Source organism: Oryza glaberrima, chromosome 7 (assembly GCF_000147395.1).
Source record: "Oryza glaberrima chromosome 7, OglaRS2, whole genome shotgun sequence".
NCBI classification, from domain to species: domain Eukaryota; kingdom Viridiplantae; phylum Streptophyta; class Magnoliopsida; order Poales; family Poaceae; genus Oryza; species Oryza glaberrima.
This window is the reverse complement of record NC_068332.1, coordinates 17,799,412-17,809,546: the sequence shown is the minus strand read 5'-3', so window position 1 is coordinate 17,809,546 and position 10,135 is coordinate 17,799,412. Positions and strand designations below refer to the sequence as shown.

Sequence of the window (10,135 nt, the reverse complement as noted above, 5' to 3'; positions counted from 1 at the left end):
AAAGAAAAGAAAAGGAACCCTTAGGCATCTATTTTTATAATCGCATTATAATATTATGCGCCATTCCACATTTTTTTACACAATGATCACAACTCACAGCATTTCTGAATACCATTACACCTACAACACTCCAACTCTTCAACCATCTGTAGAAAGCATAAACTGAGAAAGTGAAATACATGATAATACAAAGAAACATATGGATCATTTTAAGCATGAGCATAATCAGGGGGACTTCTGGTCTCAAGTTCAATTGGGAGTCCAAGAACAGGCATCGGAGTAGCATTCCTGTAACCTTCTTCCTTGCAGCACAATTTCCACCGGAATTGCCTCACTAGGTAACGCAAGCTACCAATGTTTCAGTCCTCGCGAATTCGTTTCCAGGGCACATCGTAGGACCGCCCCCAAATGGCACAAAGCAATAAGGTGGGATTGAAGACATTTCATCAAATCTAAAAGGGTCAAACTTGCTTGGGTCGTCTAAAAAAAATTTGCGTTCAAATGTGTGACAATTTGAGCAGTGAAGACCTGCCTGCTAGGAAGCGATAGGCCAACAAACGATAAAAAATAATAGATCAATCACAGAAGACACGAGATTTAACGTGGAAAACCCTCCAAAAACAAAAAAGAAGCTGGCATTTATTAAGTACAAATGAATTTGGATCAAAACTTAATACTGCCTGGCATAGCACATAAAATGTGTGGGGGAGCAATCCAAGGAAATGTAAGAGTTGGGTATAGTGTTCAGATAGACGCATCACTGACGTCTTTGGGTATGGAATGTGATAGCCCCAGTACTCGATGTCTTTGGTTGTTGTTTGGAAGCTTCTTAAAAGTGCAGGAACTGTCCGTAGCGTCTCCATTGCCATCTTCCATGTGTACTTCATCCTTGAAACATCATTCCAGGTCAAAGGGTCATTAGGTCCTTTGCCACACAACTAGGAAGGTTGCCCGCGTAGTTGCGCGGGCACTTTATTTGATATTGCTTGAATTTTTATTACAAACTTTTTATAATTGAATGTTTAAGGGTTCTATTTTTTTCTTAAAAAAATCTTCCAAAGCTATTATTGTTTAATAAACATGTTCTATTCGCACAATAAAGCTAGTCCCCTCTAATTGGTTAGCTTTTTTTTTTTTGCATACTTATCGTAGTGTAATCATCTAAGAACTCAAAAATGATGCAATGCTTATGCTAATGGGCGTTGTAGTTTAAGTGAAAGTTAAGAACCTATTTTTTCTATGAATTTTATAGGTTTTTCTATAATTAGTTCACTTTTCTCTCTATTGAGTTTTGTATTTTCTATTTCATTTTATATAATCTTATTTTAAGCTCAAATTTTGTGAGATGATAGAATAGTGACAGAGCATGATACCTTAAATGTCAAACTTTTTAAAAATATGAATCAACTTTTTGTGTAAACATCTAATACTAAATTAAATAAGTTCTCATTGTTTATTTATTCATGGATTGAGGGGATTCAAAACTATGTTAAATACACATTCTTGTAGAGTCCAATTCTATTGTGCAGTGTAGGAGACAACCATATGGGATAATTTCATGCAAGTGTGCGAGGCTAGCAAGAACACAATTGGATGGCTAAATATAACTACGAACATATCATTATTTTTTTGTAATGCGATTTCTTATGATTGTTCCCATGATTTCATTTTTTTATAAAATTTGTAGTTAAATATTAGGAATTATGTAATCAAAGTAACCAACCCATAAATATTTTGTTTAGCTAGCCTCTGCACTAGGCATGAATTAAGTACAATTAGATTTTATAATCGTTTACTTGAAGCCTATAATGTCTATCCACTTGTCATAATTATCACATATTCTATGAGGTTCTAAAAGACCCTAGAAAATATGTGTTTCAAAGATCGGATAAATTATTTGAGAGCTTTTTGCATTTCTAGTTAGCATGGAATTTGTTTGGTCACTATACATTCCACTTGCACCTTCTACTCCATATGCCCTATGGCGAACTCAATAGGACTCCTCTCATCCTCTATTAATGCATTATTCTTATCTCATTAAGACTGGTCTACTCACTCTTTTCCTGCTTTGCTTTTTCTCATTCCAAAATCTAAACAAATACATTGTAAAATTTGACTATGGTTGCATTCGTTGCTGGGAGATTGAGAGAGAAAACACCTCATTTTCCGCGCGCACGCTTCCCAAACTACTAAACGATGCGTTTTTTTGCAAAAAGAATTTCTATAGGTAAGTTGCTTTAAAAATTCATATTAATCCATTTTTAAAATTTAAAATACTTAATACTCAACTAATAAAGCGCTAATGGCTCACCTCGTTTTGCGTATCTTCTCAATCTTCTCTTTCCCTCTCCTCTCAAACTCGGCCTATGTCTAGTAGATGACAATTGTTTGGTGATAATTGTCAGTGTTATGGATAACAGGTATCCAATAGTAGTCGATTAAGCTCGGCAGGACCCATCATATACCAAGTCTTATATGAAATCAGGCCTCACATACGAAAGGTATTCCGGATAAGGAATGAGAAGCAGAGTTCTACATGAAAATTATAAAGACTACTCGATTCGAATCCATATTATGTCTTCTTAGTTCTACTTGGACAATGGGACATCTATGGGTATAAATACAAGACCCCCTAGGAGAAGGAAGAGGGACCAAGAGAGTCTGAGACGCTTAGTCAGAATAGATACCAATACACGCAAGGCTGCGCACTGGCCGCCGATTGTGACAGCTTGAGCCAAAGGCCCATGTTGGGGTAGCCAGCTTTAGACCAGCCCAACCTTCTTGGTAAGCCGGTTTGGGCAGACCAACACCGGTTTTACTTGGACTAAAATTTCAAAATCACCTAGGAGTAATTGTTAATAAAAAATATAGTATTACTTGGACTAAATAAATGCTTATTAATTGATTTAATAAGGTATAAACTCAATTTGTTTTCCGTTGCAACGCACGGGCTCTAGGCTAGTAATTAAATTTGCAAATTGCAATGACCACATAATAAACATGGTTTCTCTTGTGTATGGACATTTTAAACAAAAGGTCATGAGTGATTCTTTTGTGTGATTACTTTTGTCAATATAAGATGAAGTACGAGGTTTCTCATGTGTCTTGTGCCAATATTATTTTACCCTTGGGAAAGTGCCAAGTTGTACAATAATTAATAAACATGAAACATTGTGGAGCAAGAGTAAGATAAGGAGAGATGCAAGTACTCCCACCGGTCATAAATATCTTGTGAAAACTTTTATACTTTGATCATTATTTTTTTAATACCCGAATGCATCTTTTTTTGAAATCTAATTCACTTTGATTATTTTTAGATCAAAGTACTTCTGATCAAGTTTATATAAGAAAATAGTAACATTTTCAACGCAAAACAAACATACTATTAAAATATATTCAATGCTAGATTTAATAAAATAAATTCAATGATATAAATATTTCTACATTTTTTTATAAACTTGGTTAAACCTAAAAAATTTTGACTAAAAAAGTTAGTGTTTTATAATATAAAACGGAGTAGTAGTACTTTCAAGGAAAATCTAAGCACACCAATTTACGTTTTTTAAATTGAGCTTTCAGGAAGTCACCAATGGTCAAAATTTTAATGTTTGGCCCTAAAGATGAAATACTTGTGTCCGAAGAAGATAGTAGATACATTGTGGTATATAAACGTAAAGTCAGTTTACACTAAGGTTTAGTTCTTTTCTTCAACTACAAACTTCAACTTCCTCGTTTTCCGTTAGTACATTTTTCAAACTGTTAAATGATGCTTATTTTGCAAAAGAAACAAAATCTATATAGAAGTTGTTTAAATAAATAAACAAATCTATTTTTCAACTTTATAATAGTGAATACTTAAGTTATTATGTGCTAATGAGCTTTCTCATTTCACGCAAAGAACGCAGCCTGGGCGTGTACTGTCATTCTTGCATGCTACTTGAATAGTCATCACATTACAATTTGTGAAAAGTGCCAACACCGTAGATCATAACATTATTCATCACCCCTCGAACACGCCAGTTTAAATTTAATCTACATATGTATAACAAAAGTTGGAGAATCCGAATATAGATAGTGTCTATATTGTTCATATAGATTTGCTTTTGTTTTTCTCAATCTAAGGATTGAATTTGGACTTGAATTCTTGTCAGTTCTTGGATTTGTACTGCATTACTCCATGATTCTCTCTGGCTAACTGCAAATAGCATAAACTCAAAATGCACGGACATGAAGCAATTTTTAAGCATGAGCATTTTCAGGGAGGCATCTCGGCTCCAGTTCAACTGGGAGTCCAAGAAGAGGCGTCGGAGACGGATCTTTCTTGTAGCTTTCTTCCTTGCAGCACAGCTTCCACCTGAACTGTGTCACCAAGTAGTGCATGGTCACCAATGTCTCAGTCCTTGCAAACTCATTTCCAGGACACATTCTCGGACCTCCCCCAAATGGCACAAAGCAATAAGGAGGAATCGAAGAGTTGTTCTCGAATCGAGCAGGGTCGAAATTGCTTGGCTCAGGGAAAATATTTGCATCCAAATGTGTAACAGATTGGGCTGTGAATACCTGGTAAGTCACAGAAGATCAGTATTAGAAGACAAAGGAGATTGGCATGTCACTGAGACACCCAAAGGAATATACAGGGAAGAGCAAAATGTCTAGCCATATACTCCCTTCGAATTTTTATGTTTGACATCGTTAACTTTTAAACGTATATTTGATCATTCGTCTTATTTAAAAATTGTGTAAATATAAAAAATATAAGCCATGCTTAAAGTACTTATATTGATAAAATCAATCACAACAGAATAAATGATAATTATATTTTTTTTAACAAAATGAATAGTCAAATTTATGCAAACATGTTAATTACGTCAAACATGAAAATACGGAGAGAATACATGAAAAGGACTTGTTCTCCCAAAAATTACTTACCATCCAACCTTTTGGAATGTGATAGCCCTGGTATTCGATGTCTCTGGTAGCTGTTCTGAAGCTCCCAAAAATTGGAGGGATTGTTCGCAGTGTCTCCATTGCCACCTTCCATGTGTACTTCATCCTTGAAACATCATCCCAGGTTAGAGCATCCTCAGGTCCCTTGTTCCTGGCAATCTCATCTTGCTCTGTGAAAGAAAAAAGTAATGCCACTCAGCAGAAGATCGAAAACAGCAGTGATATCAACACAACACAAAAGTACTCCTACTAGCTACTCACCCTCAGTTATCTTGGCAAGGGCTTCTGGCTCCTTGTCCAGGTGCCAGAGCATGAATGTGATTAGAACAGATGTCGTCTCATAGCCTGCGATCAGAAGGAAGATCGCGTTGTCCACGATGTCCTCGACCGTGAGCGAGTGCGCACCTTCAGCACGCAAGGCGAGCATGTATGCGAAGAAATCGTCAGCTGCTGAAGCGCCATGAGCCTGCTGCTGCTGCAAGAGCGTCTCTCTCTCACGAGCGATCCCCCTGAGCAACTTCCTGATCCTTTGGCTCGCACTCAGGCCCCTGCTGAACCTGGTGAAAGGTATCTTCACTGGAATCGACAGCGCAGCCCTCACCATCGCCGGGAAGTCGGTGGCAAGGGCTTCTCTGACAGAACCTGCCTCTTGTCCGAAGATGACCGAGCAGATGATGTCCAATGTGAGCCTCTTTGCCAAAGGAAGAACCTACAGGAACAGGATCATGCAAGAGTCATACATACATGGGATCTAAAAGTTCTGTAAATTCATGAAAAAAAAAGTTACCAGAGTTAGGTGTTCAAACTTAATTTTATTTGGGAGTAACAAAAAAAATTCAGGTGAATACTATGTTTCTCAAAAATGAAGTTGATTTCGGACTTGACATTTGGTATGGATGTATTTCACACATATACCTATCATTATAAATTTTTTCATGAATTTAGAAAACTTTTTTTTTAACAAAAGATTTTAGAACACTTTTAGGTACGGTTTTCACGGTTTTTCAATTATTTGATGGTTTTCACTAAATATATTTCCTTAACATATGTACAATGTAAGGTTATATTTACATCTAACTAAGAAATCAAGAAGGGTATAAGTTTATAAGTATCAACAAATTTGTAGCGACTAGCGAGTGACATGTTGAGTAATTAATAAGGGAACCAGCAATACAAAGAAACAAATAGAAATGAAAAGAAAAAGCTAGCACTATGTTCATACCTTGACAGTCTTGTGTCCAACCCAATTCCCCTTAACATGCCTCCTGACTTCCTCATCCATCTTAGAGACATACCTGATTACCATTTCTGGGCTTAAGAAATTCTGCAGTGCGCCACGGACTTGCTTCAGCTCCTCGCCTGAGAGCATCAGTATATTCCGGCCGCTAAGGAGGTTCATCGACCTTGTCCCCGTGAAGAGCAGGTCCTTGTTGCTGAATATGAAGCGGTTGGCTGCAGGTCCGGCCATCAGGACTGCAGGTGAGCCAAACAGCCACATCTTGGACACAGGACCATACTTGCCGATCCTGCCTTGGTACCATTGGTGATCAGTGTTACTGCGAAGGGCCCGGAGGAAGGAGATGCTCTGGCCAACGAATGGGAAGCCAAGTGAGCCTGGAGGGAGATTGTAGGATGAGTACTTGAATCGGGTGACAAGGTGGAGGATGGGTATGAACAGGGCAATCAGCAGAGCAGGAAGAATGGATGAATCCATAGGTATGGTATGTGGTAATGCAGTCTGCTGCCTGGACTGGACAAATATTATGGTAATTCAATCTTCAAGCCACATAATAGGGCCAGTTTAGTACAATGTATGTGAAAATTGTTGAAGATAATCACAAGTCAACATCAACTTGTAGCTCTCCAAGTCAGCAAACACATTTTCTTCAACTGAAAGATACGGGCCTTGTTTTTCTTCAAACTTCTAACTTTTCAGTCACATTAAATGTTTGGACACATGCATGGAGCATTAAATATAAATGAAAAAAAATTACACAGTTTGCATATAAATCGCGAGACGAATCTTTTAAACCTAATTACGCCATGATTTGACAATGCGGTGCTACAGTAAACATTTGCTAATGATGGATTAATTAGGCTTAATAGATTCGTCTCGCAGTTTGCAGGTGAAATCTGTAATTTGTTTTATTATTAGTTTACGTTTAATATTTCAAATGTGTGTTCATATATGTCAAAAAAATTTTGGCACACGAACTAAACACAGCCTATGACAAATTCTCTGTGATGCACTGTTGATCAACAGGAACAGAAGAATCCTTTGTGCAAGATGGCCCTGTTCTTTTCATTCTATTCTTTGCACAAAAGATGAGCTGAGAAATCTATGCAAGTAAAACTTCAAACCATAAACAAATTTACGCATGTAGCGGAGATGACAGCTTCATGTATGTATGCTTGCGCGATATGTTAAGGGCAGTTTCCAATTCACACAGATGTTCTCTGAAACATAAGATAATTGAGCATGGAAGCAAGTTATGAATCAACAGAAATTCACTAGGACTCTACACGATACACGACAAATGGCACAAAGGGTCACACAGATTTGACAACTGAGACTGGAGACAAACTATGACATATTTCTGAAAGTCCATGAGGGTCATTTTCGAAGAACTAGAAAAATCTAGCAATTAACTGTCTCTAAAAATAGACAAAGTATGGTGACATGGAGCGAGAGCGAGTTTCGCAAGCAGAAATTTTGACACGGAACAATTCGATTCCCGCGGGAATTGGGAGATTTTTCGGTGGTTCCACAAGGGCCCTGAAACTATCGCCAAACACTCATTAAATTCGTAACCCTACACACAGACTCTCCACAGATGTGATAAGTTCCAAAATCCAAATTCAAGATCTTATACCCCAAATACAGAGTCAATCAAATGAGGAAGGCACAAAAAAAATGGGTCTCGCGTGCCGCCGTCGGATGCAGGCCATGCGTCTGCTCGAGCTAGAGGCCTTGATGAGGTGGGCAGCCAAACGGATTTTTCTTATTTTTCTAAAACCTTTTTTTATTTTAAATTTAAAAAATAAACATTTCAAAAACTTATTTTCAGAATCTGAGTTTTTTGACCAGGCCAGTTAGATTAGCGTGACAAAATAATATACATTATTTGACCACGCTGATCTGAATGACGTGACAGCGTTGTCTTACATGATAAAAATTGTTACTTATACTGTGGATGACATGTCAGTGTTGTTTTACCACGTCATGGAGCGGGTTGATGTGGTTAAAATGTTTATATTTTAGAAATAAATTTCGAAGTGGCCTTTTTTAATTAAATATTAAAAAGGTTTAATTTTTTTTTAAAAAATCCAACCAAGGACCCATATCCCAATCTCAACAAAAGTTTTGGTCCAAATGACTAAACAAATTCTTTACTCCCACTATCCAAAAGTGTCGAGCGTATTACTATTTTCATTGATCGCGAAAAAAAAAACTCTGTTACATTTAACCATCCTTATTTAGATGAAGTGTCGCTACCTACACTTATAGATATGACAACTATTTGTCTTCGGAATTATGGGTGCTGGGTGCACCAAAACCATTAAATGATTAAATGAAGGACAGTGATGTCGGTTGAGTGATTACTTTTAAAGAAAAAACAAAGAAGGTGGTATCACTATATTGCGTACTAGGCCATCCCTAACCCTTTATATCATTTAGTGTCCATAGTATTAAATACATTGCCACATAAACAAAATTCTGATATGGAAAAAGAGTTAATGAGGAGAGAAGTAAAAAATATGAAGAAAACATTTCTCATGCAAGAAACCATTTCTATACAAGAACTAAGAATGAAAACAAATGGATATGTGGATAAAAGGAGAGAGAAGAAATGATTGAATGAGAATTTAATTTAAAAACACCATCGTTAAGTATATAGTTTCTATACACAACAGTTTCTATATGATATGATAAATATGAAAACTAATTGATACTTTCAGGGTTGGGTTGAAGATGGCCTTATCCATTGATATCTTTCGCCACACTTAGCCTCCTCTTACACTGCAGCAATCAATGAGATGTCACCTTTGTCAACATCCTGTGAACTTGAGCGTGACCATTCGTATTTTTGTCCTTCTGGCTGTTGTGTTGTACTCCCTCCGCCAAAAAAAAAAAAAAAGGCAAATTCTGGATTTTTTTTGTCCAATTTTGACTATTCGTCTTATATAATTTTTTTATAATTTGTATTTTTATTGTTGTTAGATGATAAAACATGATTAATATTTTATGCGTGACTTATCTTTTTAATTTTTTTCATAATTTTTTCAAATAAGATAGACGGTCAAACGTTGGACACGGAAACCAGGGTTTACTTTTTTTTTTTTTCTGGAGACGGAGGGAGTATAGCAGTAGTCAGTAATGCATAGTACTGCTTACTGTGATGTGCATATATTCTGTTAAAACAGTCCGAGACAATCCTGAAACAGTGCGTGACACTCAAGCATGCAAATACTCTCTTCTTGTGCACATCAAACTACAAATTATTCCATAAAAACTGAATCAGCAAATATACCTTCTAATTAGTTCGTCAAATTGTGGTTGAAGCTCTTTATCTCTTATGTCTTCTATATTCTTATAAACGAAGTCTATTTTCTGAATAGCCACTAGAATTATGGAGTGCAAAGCCTTTACAGTAGCACGGGTAAAATCAACAAGGATTTGATTTGTGGACATAAACCTATAATTGACGTCGTTTATTTTTGTAAATAATAAAATCATTTTTTTCTAAGTGAAAAAAAAGTGGTATCAGTTTTTCATGCCTGTAACCATTATCCCCTCTTACGTGGAAAAAGAACAAAGATTAAGAAAAAAAAAATCTTCCAAACACTAAAGATCGAAAAATGGTTTCATCAAATAGGATTTTTTTTTTTAGGGAAAAGGGCACGAGCTCTGCCAATTTCATTTAAGGAGAGAAAGCAAGAGTACAAATAACCCCTAACAAGTTAATGGGTCTAAATCCCGTCGACATTAGGCGGGGAAGACAGGCAATTTTTAGGGAATGTAAGGCAACAAGCATCAAAATACGTCCGAAAATCATCTAAGTGACGTGAGCTTCATCAAAGGACTTGCACAATTGTATAATTGACTCCACCACTTGTGAGACCGTGTTGTAGGTGTCATGAAAGATCCTGCTGTTTCTTTGCAATCAAATTCCCCATGTCATGTAAA

The 10,135-nt window shown here is 36.6% G+C and overlaps 2 protein-coding genes across 2 annotated transcripts; both read right to left on the bottom strand.

The window, feature by feature from the left end:
* Positions 1-209: 209 nt before the first annotated feature.
* On the bottom strand, positions 210-2,746 carry LOC127780255 (cytochrome P450 716A75). The gene is given in 5 exon segments (XM_052307180.1): positions 210-349; positions 352-481; positions 484-535; positions 766-925; positions 2,710-2,746. Coding segments are annotated over 5 exon segments (519 nt in total).
* Positions 2,747-3,859: 1,113 nt separating this feature from the next.
* LOC127778692 (beta-amyrin 28-monooxygenase-like) lies at positions 3,860-6,724 on the bottom strand. Its single transcript, XM_052305314.1, has 4 exons — positions 6,170-6,724; positions 5,209-5,656; positions 4,930-5,117; positions 3,860-4,560 (listed from the first exon to the last, which is right to left on the bottom strand). The coding sequence occupies exons 1-4, from the start codon at positions 6,659-6,661 to the stop codon at positions 4,240-4,242; spliced, it is 1,449 nt and encodes a 482-aa protein (XP_052161274.1). The 5' UTR covers positions 6,662-6,724; the 3' UTR covers positions 3,860-4,239.
* Positions 6,725-10,135: the final 3,411 nt, after the last annotated feature.